The sequence below is a fragment of the Antedon mediterranea genome, chromosome 2 (assembly GCF_964355755.1).
Source record: "Antedon mediterranea chromosome 2, ecAntMedi1.1, whole genome shotgun sequence".
Classification (NCBI taxonomy): Eukaryota; Metazoa; Echinodermata; class Crinoidea; order Comatulida; family Antedonidae; genus Antedon; species Antedon mediterranea.
In genome coordinates, this window is record NC_092671.1 from 17,677,016 (window position 1) to 17,693,409 (window position 16,394).

A 16,394-nucleotide genomic window follows, 5' to 3' on the forward strand; every position below is an offset into this window, starting at 1 on the left:
CGGAAGAAATCATCATTTAAATTAAATTAAAGTTCATCTCAGAAAATGTTAAACTTTTCCATATAAAAACAAATATATTTTACATATACAAAAATATTTGAATGTTATTGACACAATACAATTCATTCATTATTCACTCATTTATTGAATAGTAGGGTAACATAACAGAAAAAAGTACACCAGAAAGGAATAACAACAATGTACAATAGTTGTTGTTGAATTTAACTGTAATAGTAGTATAGTGGTTTTTATGATTTATACTTTAAGACCATAATACAGTTTGATTCATAATCTAAAAATCCAGGGTAGTGTTAAAAATATAGAAGAAAAGAAATTAATTACTCTAGCAGCTCTGGTGTGATTCAACGCTTCTTTTGTCCAACGTTAGGCTTGGCAATTCTGTGGTGACTGCCATTCATACAGTCTTTTTTTATTTCTAACCGTAAACATCTTTTCATATACTAACTATAGTGTTTAAATAATCCCCTGTTTTTATCTAGTCAAAATGATAGCATATATTGTACAAATAACAGGTCACCACCTTATTGTATTTAGTCAACCTTGGCTCCCTAGGTCTCAATTTGTTATCAATTTATATTACATTTTTAGTGATAAACACAATTTAACTACCAAGATTTAAATGGAGTACTAACTACTATTATTTTATTGCATTTTTAGTAATAAAAAAAATTGGGGGAGGGAATATTTTTTCTCCTACTAATATAGTAACTGTTATAAGTAGGGCCAATGTAGAGTGTAAGGATTTCTTGTATTGGATAAAGCTGTTCTAATATTTGCATTGATAAAACACAATGTAAAAATAGATAATGGATCAGAAACCAGGTTTCTACCAATCTTGCAGTAGGTTTACTGGGTTAATATTCAGACATTGGCTCAATATCATGCACTAGTATATTGTAAATGTTAATAAAGCTTTATATATTGTTTGTGTGTATTATTATTAATGTATTATACCATATGGACAATTGTCTGAAATAAAAGTTGAATTGAAAAAAAAAAAAAAAATTATGAGTAAACGAACACAAAATATCTTGTAATCTAGAATGTGAGTGTGTATTGTTGTTATCAATACGTCATGCCATAAGCAAAAATTGATAAATAATTATGATATAAATGTAGTTAACTCTCTCGATACCGAACACCTTTGGGCTAATAGGAAATATGTTACAGTCTACTCTTCTAATACCAGACTCTCTGAAAACCGAAAAAACTCCCCCACTTTTCTTGGAGTCCAAAAGGTCCAATATTCTTTTTAACCATTAAATACACAATCGCAATACCATACTTTTCCAGAAAACAGCCTGAGGGTGTCCAGTATTGGGATACTTTACTGTATAATAAACTTGTTTGTTTTCCGAATGTGTTTTTAATGGTAAAAATGAATTTGCGTTTGGACCTCAAGAAAGGTTTTTGATGCGTTTCCAGTTTTTAGAGTCCGCTTATTGGGAAAGTTGACTGTATTGAACTAGTTAATTACTCGTATTGATTTATCAATTTATTGACTTAACTAATTTTTGTCACCTTTGGCCTGGAGATATTTGGATAACCTCATTGTTGGATGTGATGAAAATTTACCAAGGGAAATCAATTACACAAATGATCAGTGGTTGACGTAAGTAAACAGTTGACACTGTTTATTGTGATTAGTAACTAGCTTTTGATGTTTCCAAAATTATAAAATGAAAAAATTTTCTTACATAAATTTTCTTGCATTAAAAAAGCCTAAATGTTGTGCAATTTTTAAAAATTGCTTCTATGGGAAAACAGCGTAAAACATTTACGTAGCTGAAATGCATGTACAAATAAAACAATTGACTTCACTACTGCATGATCATAAAGTGAGAAATAGTCTAGCATTTAAAAAACAACAAAGGAGCACTTTGAAAGGTAGAAAAGAAAAAAGAAAAAGGGCTAGGGATATATTTGTGTAGAAGAGGACTTCATATGCCACTTCACCCATCTCCAACCCATCCTATTTTTCTTACTCCTTCTAAATTCTGGTTTTATGAGATTCTTTAACTTTAAACAAAAATATCATGACCCTGTGTGTAATGGTTTTTTTTTTTGCAACATAATAACATTTATCCCCACTACACAACATCCATTAAAAAATGATAGATTAATTATTAATATATTGTGAAAATAGAAGGCTGTGGAATACTTGATATAATGCAGATCCAAAATATTCTGATTGTTTTTTTCTTCAATGCTAAACATGCTCTTAAATAATATATAAAGAATAAATCTTAATTAAGAAACCTACTATAAGTTCAAATTATATATCAATTAAATATGTTTTCTCTATATCTTACTTCTATTGGATTTTAACATAGATGTGTTTAACCAAATATACAATTTTAGTTATTATAATTTCAAGTAGGAGTTGTTAGTTAATAAAATTAAATTTAACTCTAGGTGCAGTTTGTTTCTACTAACTGTATTGTTTTTTATTTCAAGTTTAGTTTAACCTGGATAATAATAAACTTAATGGCTAACTGGTAAAATTGTGTGTAAACGGAGACATTTGAAGATGACAGAAACAGTTTTTTTTCACATATGGCAGTTTGATGATCATTGTACTTTTGTAATTTTATGTGTATTTTAACACATTTTATTGATATTTGTAACACAAACAAACAACTTTCCCAGCATGAGTTAATAATAAAAGTTTCATTGAATTGAATTGAATTTCTTTCAATTGGCCATCTCGGTCTTTATCATAATTATATATATATATATTATTATCATTTATTTAAAGATGCATTGTCCCCCAAAAAAATGAAAAATAATGATTAATAAAATCAGACTTTGAATAGGCCATTTTGCATTTGTATATTATGCGACATTAAAAAGGCATAATCAACAAAAATATTAACAAAAATTATATAACTTTAAGTATACAATTATATAATAGTTTATAAATATTTGTGAGATTGAACAAATAAAATATAAACGTAAATTATAATTTCATTTAAAAATAGATATCTGAAAAAATTGCATAATTGCTTTTATATCATCATTTATGTTCTGACCTTCGTTAACAATGTTTAATGTAAAAATAATGTTAATACATTCTATCAATGTGTAGCAATATATTAAACAATATTAAAGCAAGAGGCAAGGTTTTAGAATAAATTGTTAAAACGTTGTAAGTATTAATAGAAATTCTTACTGCTTCTGAGCTGCAATCAGTTTAAATTATAGCGGTTATATAACAGTTGTGGCAATGTTTGTTGCTGTCTTAATCAACTCATCTATTCTACTGTTTTTAAATACCTCAAGAATTTTGTCTTCATTCTTCTTCTTCTCATATATATCATTTACAATGAATGTAATGTTATATTATTGGAGTTTTAAAGAATAATAAGATTGTAGAACCCCCTCCTTTGGGACAGCCCTTTCTATAGGATGCCTCTATTAAGGGGACACTTTCCTGTGAAATAAACAATTATGTTTTTTAACACTACAGCCAACCTCCATTCAGTGGACATCCCTGTTTAGGAGGACACTATTCCCTGTGAAATAAACAACATATACTATGGTGCCCTATTCAGTGGACATCCCTATTAAGGGACACATCTTTGACTCCCTAAGTAGGGTCTACTGTATATCTAAATCAGTTTTAATATTAGATAAATTCAAAACAGAATGAGAAAATGTATACTGTAAGTATAGTAGATTAACAAAGTTTGTTAATAAAGCCTTAAGTAGTAGTAATTGCACAGTTATATGTGGAGTGTGGATGGATATGTAAAAACAAAACAACACCCTTTTTCTTAAAAGTATTCTCCATCTATATCATTCATTTATTTTTTTTTACTTCTTTCTTTGTCGGCACTACCAGAGTCATGGCACTAGAATCACAAGTGGATCTAACACATAAATAAAGTAATAAATAAAAACACAGAATCAGTAGAAAAAAACTTATGAAATACACAAAACTTAAACATATATCATCACATCATCTATTTATGTATTTATTCAAATCTTAATAGTAATTGGAAAACCAGTTCTGAACTTATTGGTATGATCCAGTTGATTGACCCAAACACTTAAAGTTTTTGTTTAAACGACCTACAATTCTTTTGTCCAGGAATTTGTATGTATATTTTAGAAGCTTTTTTTTAGATTAATCAAAGTATTAAAGCAAAGTGCTGTTTTCCATTCAGGTTTTATAAAGGTGGTGGTTTCATTGTGACTAGAAGGTTGGGCATTTTACTGATGACAATACGAGGTAAATAAACAATATGAGAAAAGTTTACATCTACAAAAACCCTGACCGTTCTTACAAAATATACATGCTATAAAATAATCATATTGATTCTTAACAACTTTTTATATAGAGTTTGCCAGGATTTTTGATATATTTTTGTATAAATATATAATTAAATTTTCGTAGAAATGACCCCCTGTCTTGGGGACTTTCCTTAACCTTGCTGTGTTATCACTAATATATTCTTTATGTTTAACATGAAATAAGTATACCCTAAAGTAAGTATTATTCCCATAGGATATTTAGATTGAGTTTAAGTAGAAAATTCTGTAATAAAGTGTTATAATCATTTTATTGTGGATAGGGTCCATAACCTGATAAAGTCAATAAAGTTATCATAGATTGTTCAATTCAACATGATAATCATTGGACTTTCGAACAATTTGCATTTCTCTGATCAATGATATTTGTAAAAAGATCCATTCTTCCTTAGCATTAAACAAATTATTTAAAAACATTAGATTAAAATGTCTAAATTATTTTGCTATATATCTATCTTTCCGGAACAAATAAATCGAAAGTTTATGTTTTATATCATCCAAAATAGTTTTATTTTAAAGAACAAACTATATACTTATGGCTAAGGTAAATATATATTGTGTTTCTCAGTTTTACTTTGAAACCTGATCCAAACGCAGTACCTGTTTTCATTTCAAATTCTAAAAGAAATACCTTTGCTAATTTTTCTATAAAAAAGAAATTTGTTGCTAATGTAGTGAATTAATTTTAGTTTGCATTAAAACAGAATTATTCGGTTTTAATGCTTTTATAACTATAACAGCCATCAGCAATTTTATTCCTAATATATGTTATGGACATCTTTAGGTATAATATTTAAAATTAATTGACCCTGTTAGTTAGGAGCCTGGGGGTAATAAACGTTGAGTACCTATTTAGGATCAATAGAGTAAGCAGGCAGGTGTATACAGTACGGATTACACGCTTGAGTGCCTGCGCACTATGACAATCAGAGTAGGTGTAACAAGGGATTGCAATCTGATTGCCGTGCTAAAGCTAAGAAAACTATAGAGCGATCCAGAGGTTGAAGTTCACCAAGTATACTCTAGTATTATTTCTATGTTGATATGAGCTTAATAGCATAGTGGTCTATAACACGGACTCAGCTGCACAGGATTTAGAATTGTTGTCGATTATATGTTACAACCATGATATAAAAGTTTTGCCAGTTGTGAATATATATATATATTTTTTTATTGAGAGTTTTATTCAGATAATTTTGCCAAATGAAGGATTTTTTATTGTACATGCTATTATTAATGTGCTTTCTGAATGGCTTTGCTAGACGTCATGGAGCAAATAAAAGTAAGATTATTAATGTTAGGATGAAGTGTTTAGCAGTATTAGTTGACAGTGGAAGGGGGTGTAAATACTATGCATTTTCACAATTTTGTTATATATTCTTTCCTACCTATTATTTTATTTTATACAAAAATACTGATTTATATTTAGCTTGTCTGAATAAACCTGAATATATTATTTTTTAATATAACCCTAAATTTAGTTTAGCAAATAGTGTTTTATCCATTTAAAATTGATCACTCTTTTTTAGCGTTTATATATTTGAAAATATATATTTCAGTTAAGATTACTACTTTTTTAGGTTGGTATATTGCATCATTGATTATTATATTAAGGATGATTATTACTATGTAATGATTCTAGACAGTTTATTTATTTTCTAAAAGTATGATACATAGTATACATTATATAAAAATTTACCAAAGGAAAAATTATTTTAATAAATAAAAAAATGACCATACAAAAAAAATTAAATCACCTATTAGAATATCTGCAATGTTAATTTACGATATATTAAGTAAAATCATTTAAAAAATAAATTTGTTAGAATCTAAAAACATATACAGTAGGCCTTAGTTAATTTTTATGAATGTGATATATATTTGTCAACATTTATAAGTTTGTATAACAAATAAACCATGCATTTAATGTTGTATTTATGATAAAATTCCTCCGCACGTTTACATAAAAAGATCATCTGACCTATTTATTTCAAACATACAGTACATGTTCAAAGAACTTGTGTAATTCATAATTAATTAAACGTCATAGTAATTACTTTTATATTAAGTGTTAAGGCCCATTATCATTGTTAGAGTACCGAGTTTCAACGGCAAGTCTGTCTTGTTTTCATTGTGTTGTTATTCTAAGCGATTCCATTCTATTAATCATATGTCCACTCGGTATTAAATATATTCAATCCCTTTTAAATTCCAAAATATATTCTTCTTAATTTGACAAGAAGCTTCTAACATTTACAACCAAAACAGAACTTCTTTGTTTTAAATTATATTTAATATATAAAAACATAAATTAGTAATAATGAGTTAATAAATTTATATACTCTGAAAGGATAAATCATTACGGATTATATAAAGTTCAGAATACAGGATTGATCAAGGATTATTTAGTGCAGGAATTTAGTTTGAAAAGTGCATGTTTCAGGTCGCTCTGTTAGATGTTGTGCGAGTAGCAAGATCATAAAATAGTATATACAGCTTAACTTGTCATTTACTATTTCCTCTGATCAATCATTTTGTATAATTGCAAAAGTTTATAGCTTTTACATTTATCTAACTTTATCCTCCAATAAAACGAATCAATCATAAAATTGGTTTTATAAAAAAGAAAATAAACCAAATTTTATTAGATATCGTGTTTAGCAAATCATTGATTATTTAACAGTTAGTAGACCATAGTATATTTGCCTATGGTGTCACTTTTATGATTAATAAAATGTAAAGGTTTGTTATACTTTAGTGGTATTTATATAAGTTCTTAGGTATAGCAGATTTAAAGAACATGCGTGTCCATACCGTATATAATTTCCTATGAATTAATTGTGTGTATAGAAATAATACTAATAGGAGTTACATTGAACTGTTTAATAATCTTATAATGAATAGAGTTTTATAAGAAGATTAAAAATCCATTGAATTTTCTCCTTTTTAAGATCAGTCTAGATCCTAACTAACATTGTTTTCTCAGACTAAAAACGTGTTATTATTACAGATTTTAAAGACGGAGTAACTTTAGATTAGAAATTAAAATTCAAAATGCGCAGTTTGATTCGCTTCAACGCTCACCGCAGCGACCCTCCTACTCGTCGGGGCTTACCTCCCGGGCGGGGGTTACTACTAATAATGTATTTAATTACTGGGGATATAGATCAATAAATCACAATTTATGACATCCAAACAAATTTGCAAACATAATTTAGTAGATAAATGTCTTATTTAGTAGACCACGCCCAATTCAATAACCCCAAAAAGTTGGTGAAGAGAACAACACAGAAGTTATTAGGACAAGAAAGTAAAATCAGTTCTAGGAAGCTAAGGAAATTATTGATACGCTAGTGATGTTATCATTTAATCCCTATGAACTTCAACATATAACTTAGGATATTTTAACCATAATTATTTCTAAATTTTAGTTCTTAGTTATTTCTCATTTTTATCAAACTTCGTTATATATTATTTATTTATTACACCAACCTAAACACCATGTGGAAAAGCTGGATTTAAAGAAATATAATATGCATATAGGTTTTAAGCTAATTTTAAGTTGGATGACATATTTTACACGAGGATTAAAACTGAAAAATATCTATAGCTTCTTAAAATGAATGTATTGACTATAGTCATTTTGTGGAGGAATGTCCTCAACATGTTAGATATAAAATGATATAAGGCAGGTAATTCCATCTGGGAATAACTGAAACTACATTTCTTTTAAATATTTTCAAAGAAGAATTATTAATATGTTATTAATATATCATATCAATAAATCAAAATCATTTTTATCCTCTTAAATGTTATAAATCTACTTTATACAGTTTCAGATAACTTTTTATAAGATATGATGTAATGTCATAATATATCAAGTTCAAGAAATATAAATTATTAAAACTGCATTTTTGGTAAAAAGTTTTATCTATTATCAGTTTTATATTTTAATTTTATAGTAGGCCTACATATTTTGTTATGGTAACATTTTAGTTAAAGATATACTAAAGTACTTCTATTATATTTCATTCTGTAACTGGCAGGCTTCCCGTTGTTGAGTGTGAATTTAAATAAAATAAAAAACAAAATATTAATAATATATGCAAGCCCTGTATTTTCAATGCTCTAAATATTGGTCCAATCTTAATGACCTTTAATTTTGTTGTTTGATTTGTATCTAAACTGAAAGATTTTATTTCCTGTATTGTTTTAAGCATTCTATTTAAAATGTTGTAATATCTGTTATATTATCGTCTTCTCATCATGATTGTATTTACTTTATAATGTTTAGGCAACAGGTGATTTCAATATCCTTCAAGATTAAAAGTTTTTATCTCCATTAAGTCCATAATCATCATTATTATTTCTAGTACCAAGAATTATTAGTCATTATCATTATTATTATGATAAGAAAAATTTATTATAAACTCTACTATTTTTTTCTTAAATCAATAAGATATGGTTATTATTCTCTATTATCCAGTTATTAAATCTTCCTCATCCATTTTGGAACCCCTTTTGACGGCCTATCAATGATTACGGCACCTATTAAATTTAATATAGTCAAAGTGCATTCTGTCTGGTTATACCAATATCCATAATTAATAATCAGTGTACATAATATCGCAATGATTAACTTTGTTTTAGTATTAACAACGAGAGTCAACCATATTGACCATTTGTCATTTATTCGCTAACATGATCCATCAAACATGTCAATAAATCTTTCTGAGGTAATTGGAGCATGAGAGCAATGTAATCACCTTGTTTTAATTATCATTAACACAGTCACGGAAATCCACTCTCAAAACGATAACGTACGTTTAGATGTACTTTAAAAAAAATCTGAAATGGTTTTTAATGTAAGTGAAACAATAAATAATGGGATGGAATATGAAGATGTAATCACATAGATTACCTAGTTTATTCCTGTAAATATTTCTCTGTTTTAAATTGGCCACATTTACACTTGTGCTTCGATCATCTAAAGCTAGTTTAATAAGTGTAAACCAGTGGCCCTGTTCACTTACTTAATTTAAATACTAAGCATTTTGCTTAAGTCAAAAGTTTTCACTTAAATAGGGTTGTTTAAAGGTGTTTGCCTTAAGCTTGATTCCCACTTACGTAACGCAGCGACGTAAGCGCAACGCAAGTAAGTTGACCAATCACAAGCGACAGTTTGGATGATCTACCGCATATTGATCGATCAAATCACTTGTTTTGTTCTTATGTCCTTTTGTTGCGTCCTTCCTAGCGGGAATCAAACTTTATTTTAAGTGTTAATGGTTAAATATGAGTACTGGGAGATGTACAGTATGCCACAATCATCTAAAAACATGATGGCATAAAACTCGGAAATCTATTTAACCTTCTATGCAATTTATCAGCTACTTATCATGGAAGTATCTCCTACAGAATTTATGGAACTTATCAAACACATAACATCATTCTATTTCTAGTATTTATGACAGATATTACCTGTCTATTTCTTGCCTAGCTTACCTGGATAAACCGACTTCTCCTCAAAGAGCGAGATGTAACTCGAAAAGTAGAAATTTTTATTTAAAAACCCCTCTCCACAAATGGTATAGTCCATAACTTTTTTTTTAGTTTTGAAATGCTGAATGATTCTTTAATGGATGAAACAGCAGAACTTCTATTAAGGGACAAATTCAGGACTCAACTAAGTGTCCCCTTAATATGGGTGTTCCAATTAAGTGGTTCTACATTTATGCCATCCCTATTTTGGCCATAATAAGAACATGATAAAATCTTTTTCAAATATTTGTGTCAATCCGACATGTTCCTGCAGCGATGTTTTCAGGTAATTATCTAATAATATTATGTAAGATAATTACTATAATGTCTGGTTATGGAAACTGTGATCTATAGTTGTAATTTCCTCTTGAATATGGAAAATGAAATTGGCAATAAATATATATATATATATATTTATATGAAAAAAGTGTACTAAGAAGAAAAACAATTTATTTCATGTTAAATGTGTTTTGTGGTGCTGTAAAAAATAATTTCTCACATTAAAAAATGTATTAAAGATCATTTACTATTAAAGGATCAAAGCAGTGGCACTGTCATTACTTCTGTTTGCTTCCCCAAACCAGTGTTCAAGTCCTGCCTATGTCACAATGAGTTTGTCCTGATCAAGCATATTTTAAATAGCAAGTTTGTTTGTGAATATTAAACCAAATATAAAATAGGATACATAGAAAATAACCTTTTCTTTTTAGTTAAACTTTTAAAGGTAATTAACTATTCTTTGAAATAATGAAAAGGATAATATTTCTACAAGATAGTATAGTAGTTTTGTTTGACTATTTAAGAGCAAGACAGTTACTACATGCTCGGTCAGGTTATGACATTTACAAATTACTAAATAATATATCACCTTTACAAATGAACAGTTTGCCATAGGCTTTCTTTGGTTATCTTAATGTATTTTGTTAATATTTTATATATCTAAATCGCCTTATAAACATTTATTTCAAGCATATTTTAAACACCTTCAACCGAACTGTAAAGCTTCACATTTTTAACATTAGAGAGCATTGGTTGTATTCACCAAACACACTTAAGTGAAATATTAAAGTCAATACATATCATTAAGAATTTCATTTAAAAGTAAGCCTTTTTTTATGATCTTATAATTGATTTTGACTTTAAAACTTTACTGTAACATTGAAGCAGTTGTTTTATTCACTTAAGTAAAATATTAGTCAATACATAATTAAAAAGTTCACTTAAGTGAGTTTTAAATTGTGGAGGTGTCCCTAGCTTTGATATGAATTGTAAATACAGCCACAGAAAATAACATTCAAACTTTCAACTATTGACTACTTCCATCTGTGAAAGTTCCAGGATTTCTTGATATGTATCTTCCATTTCTTTCATTGCCTCCTCTTTCACTCCTCATGCCACTATTCTTTAAGGAGTGACTTAGGACAATTAGTTCTGCTTAGTTTAGAAATGTCTGCTGTACAGAAACCATGATCTTACGTTTTCTGCTGGTATCCTTGCCTTGTAAAGTATTCTTTGACATGATAAACATTATTACATTAAGACAATCTAATGCCATTAATAAGTTGGGAGGCAATCATGGAGTCTTAACATACATAGATGTTGTGATAAGTACCTACGTAAACACTGAATCGTCTTTTACTTTTCATTCATTCTTATGTATTAATAATCTATTCATCATCTAAATGACATCATAACATGGCTTTAAAATTGTATTAAAAACATTAATATAATGAGATGGAAATCTGCAACGGAAAACAGCAGAAGGAATGCTGTATGTCAAAGCGTTTATATAAGCTCCTTGTTGCTAGGCGATAATAACTTACGTAACAAAAATAACTGAAGAAGATTAACTGTGAATTAAGTAATTGCTATTTCTTTTTTGTTTGGATAGCGGTCATGACTCCCATTAAGTAGTAGTCATTGAATTGATGTATTTGTTGATTATTTGATTTCCCCGACGCTAAATTAGCATTTTTTTTTTAATTCAACAAGTATAAACAGCGGACATATAAGATATTATGATACATAACTGGATTCAGTCAAAATATTGCCTGGTTAATGAATATCTTTACAAATTAGACATGAAAAATGTCATCCTTAAGGCTTTTGCGTAACCATAAACACATAATATGTACTGTTCACTAGCAAACGCCTGCGCTAAGTTTGCTTGCGTCATTGGCAGGAGCCACACGTCTTGTGTGCCACATTCTGCTGAGATGTTTTAAAGAAGAATTACATCATTTCACTTCCACTTTTATAGGACATGCATTAATGACGTTAAATCCTAATAATATCCAGACAAAAGTAATTTGAATTGCTGATTTTAAAAACATGGTTTTAGTTTTTTTACAGACATGTCCAATTTCTTTACTGCCTTTCATATAAATAATATATTTAGCAACATTTAATTTTTATTGAAAATTAATCAATTATATTGTAATTACAAAATCATCAATTCAATTTTATTGCATACATTTTTACAGCTAGCAAAAGGGCAATAGACATACGTGACCTAAACAATGATTTCTTATGGATACAAAACTGATGATTATGATACTTAAGTTTGAAAGGAAGACAGTTGCTTATTTATATCAAAGCATGTTATAATGTTAGTGCTTTAGATAGCAACTTGTACAACCTACAGCTATGTATTTAATCAGTGTGTAAACTACACTCACCTCTGTGTAGTAATAAGCATAAATTAACTTGTCATTATGCCTGACTAGAAATAGTGGTGATTTGATACTAGTGTCAATATTTGAAGATTCAACAATCATTCATAATTATATTAAGGTTGACTACTGGTGTCTATAGTATATACCTGTATCAATTTACGTAAGGGCAGAATTCAGTAAATCGCGTATTACTACTAGAATGTTTACTCGATGGTATATTAAGTTGGTTCGTAATTTCGGTACTGAATTTAACCACCTGATGTAACCCTGTTTGCTATTTAAATTGAGTTAGATAATTAGTTATTGACAATTTAAAAATTAAAACTACATTTTATTAATCCTTTAATTACAAAAATATAAACGTTGTAGTGGTGTATACTTTACTATTTCAATCGACTATTTGTGTAAATTTGACTCAAACATTTCTCTTTTGGAAGTAATTTCACAGTTTCAACAAAGTATTAAATCGCAATGTTTTTCTGTGTTTAGTGGTATATCATTTGTAAAACATGAAAACAATTAATATTTATTTTGTATTTTTGTATTAATATTTGTCCTCAGTGAGGACAAATATATATTTTGTGACTGAACGAATAAAGAATACATAAAAAAATTGTTCTACTTTGCATCCATCCTTTTCCCCATCCCTCAACCCTAATGTTACATGCAAAACACAAATTGGGTTTGATTAAATTTGACTCAAACATTTTGACTCATTTTGTGACTTTCTCTTTCGGAAGTAATACCCAGGGTGCTAATTTTAGTTGACTACAAAAATCACCGTGTCTATTTTTCATTCCTGTATACGACATGTATTATTGTCCTGCGGTACATACAATTGATATTGCCAGTTTTTTTATGGTGAAATTATACTATGTATTTGTGGGCACGACCTAGATGGTACATAAGCAAAACGAGAATATTTTTTTTCATTTCAACTTCTATGTATACTTAAAGACTACAATTTATTTATAGGGATTTTTGTTTACAGAAAATTAAAAGGTCACTGCTGTAGAGGATAACATGATCAACATTTAAACGTAGGCACACCCGATGAAATACATTCTTCCATGAACTGCCTACAATTCTTTCATTTGTACTATTGATAATTTCTCTCGAATTTCATTTATTTCCTTGAGTAGTATATTTATAGGTATTTTTTATATGTTTTTCTTTTGTAAATAGAGCAAGTACTGCATATACAAACACAATTTAACCAATATTCTTCCTTTAAAGGCATCTGAAAACTTATAATTGTTTCATTTCATCTTCTACGTATACAGACTACAATTTTGTTATTTAATATGTTTTTATTTAAATAGAGTAGCACATATGACGTTATCAAATTTTTATTTTCTTTTAAGTTCTGTTATTTATTTGTTAATTTTGTAGCTTAAGTTAGTTAAAGACCCCTTCCCTGCAATTTTGGACGTTTTTTGGAAAATAATACATATATATCACTTTAAAAACATTAAACCATGTCATTCCTTGTCTTAAATGTACGTTTTATGGTAAATTATGATAAAAAGTGAGAAACAATGCACTACCTAAGTAGCTCGCGGCGATCGACCTCTCGTGGACGGTCTCAGGCCTAGCCTAGCTAGGCTTAGTTTTGTAGGCCTAGCTGGTAAACATCGGTAACGTACGAACATCGTACGCTAGCTATATACCTAGCCTGACGTATAGTTGCTGCATTAATTGTCTTTCTATTTTTGCCAGACTCCGTTGATACAAATTGGGGAAAACCCGGTATTTTCGCTGAAAAGTTAGGAGTCTTCCATTTGTTTTGGCTTCACGATCGATCGAAAAGTGGGCGAATTACAGGTGAAAAACAACAATATCAATCCGCGCGCAATGCATTTTGGGATTTATAGCGGGCCGCTATAATTATTAAAATCGATTTATTTTTCACATTTTTAACCGTTTAAAGACGAAAAAAGTTATCGCAATAGGACCATATAGTATTATTTTTACATTAAATGTAGTTTGTGATCTTAAATTAGATCTAAAAAACGTAGGGAATGGGGCTTTAAGATAAAAGGTACCAAGCTTGATTAGCTTCAGCTATACCTTGGCTACCTTTTGTATTAATTTGTTTTTTTGTTTGTTTGATACAATAAAGAAGATACATGTACTATCGAAAAAAAATAACTATGTATTTGCAAACACAATTTAACCAATAATCATTGTTTCTTAGAAATAAGGCTTAATTCTGACATAGGCGAGCACAATGGAAAAACTTTGGGATAAATCTCCGTCTTGGATACATACCTCATATATCTCAGATGTACCGCAAAACGTAGATTTGATAACATTAGTTCTAACTATTACGATATTGTTCCATATTTATATCTTAGGAAGATATTATAAAGGGTTTTAAAACAAAATTTCTGATTTAATCAGTAGATTTTCAACCGTGCGTGGTATAAGTAATTTCCAGGTTCATTGTGAGTTCACGGGTTTACCTTGCAACCGAAACGGCCCACGGTGTCTTGGAAGTTAGTTTCAAAAGATGTTTAAGCTGAATAATGTATTAATTATACCAATGCAGATGCAGCACCTCCTCCAATAAAACATTACTTAGAATAATAATCTGAGGGCCCCTTGATATGCTGTTTAGGGTCACCCTCACTAAATAAGGTTTAATAAAAAAAATAAATAAAATAAACAAATAATCATATAACCAAAACATTATTAGAGTAGTTAATTCTTTGTGAAAAAAACATAAATAGATTATTTGATGTTGTCTTTGAAAGATAACAAACCAATACTGACAAACAGCTGATGCATTAGTAATATTATAGACTATTATTTTTTTATAAATATTAATAAAACCCCTACTCTTTCAAAATGTTTATCCATACAAGAAATTGTTTCAATTTTTCTCATGAAAGTGATATTAAGGTGCTCACCTCCTAGCTAGCATTGAATTATAACGTATTCTTGAAATCTATACATTTGAAGTAGGCCCCTGTAGTCTTTACCTTTAGGCTACCCTAGATTTGTATTCAGTTTACTCACGGATGAAAGCATAAAAACACATTAAAATTACTTATTAAGTCGACACATTTATCAATGTGAAGGAATAATAATAAATTGAGATTTTTATACAGTTTTTATAGCCTGAAGTATTATACAGTAGCAGTTATCTATTACTCTTGATCAAACAAAATGTGAAGGTTATAATGATACTTTTTTGTCAATGTTTCGGCCTGTTTATAAGTTCAATTTTGAATTAGAACTGAATTAAATATGTCTTTTTTTTTTCAATAGATACATCATTCAATATATATATCATCATATACATACATCTTGTATACTTAAACAAATGCATAATATTAATATATCATTCTTTATTGAATACCTAAACAATGTATATATGTTGTGTTGCGTAGCACTGTGTAAATTATATATAAGTAATACTGTCAAATTATTGAAACAGTGCTCATATTTGGAACATGATCTCATAATTGCATCAATATATGTCATATACGCACATATATATTTTATACATAAAAAGGCATAATCAATATCATTCTTTATTTTAATATAAAAAGGTGTTGTTTTTTATTCATATTGTTCATTCCAAATTTAACTTCAGTAATTGTATAATATACAGTACTACAGTATAAATAATTAACTGTTTTTGACTAGTCATAATAAATTATTGACATTATATTAAGAGACTGATAATAAATCACATGAAGGTATTCAGATATGAATTAATTTCTAATACACAGAATATGGTATTAACATAGACATATTTATTCTCACTTGCTCAATATAATGTTTATTTATTTCAAATATGAATTAGAATCAGAAAGACATGCATATTTTATAATG

At 28.6% G+C, this 16,394-nt stretch overlaps 1 protein-coding gene across 5 annotated transcripts in view; it reads left to right on the plus strand.

The window, feature by feature from the left end:
* The window catches only part of LOC140040622 (epidermal growth factor receptor-like), a 102,483-nt gene that overhangs the window by 43,031 nt on the left and 43,058 nt on the right, over nt 1-16,394 (plus strand). The window contains exon 1 of one of the 5 annotated variants that reach the window (XM_072086689.1): nt 5,086-5,617. The exons of the other annotated variants lie outside the window; for them this stretch is intronic. Within the exon in view, the coding sequence (XP_071942790.1) occupies nt 5,539-5,617 (79 nt within the window). The 5' untranslated portion in view covers nt 5,086-5,538. Of the gene's footprint in view, nt 1-5,085; nt 5,618-16,394 lie in introns of those variants that run through there. 5 annotated transcript variants of the gene reach the window in all.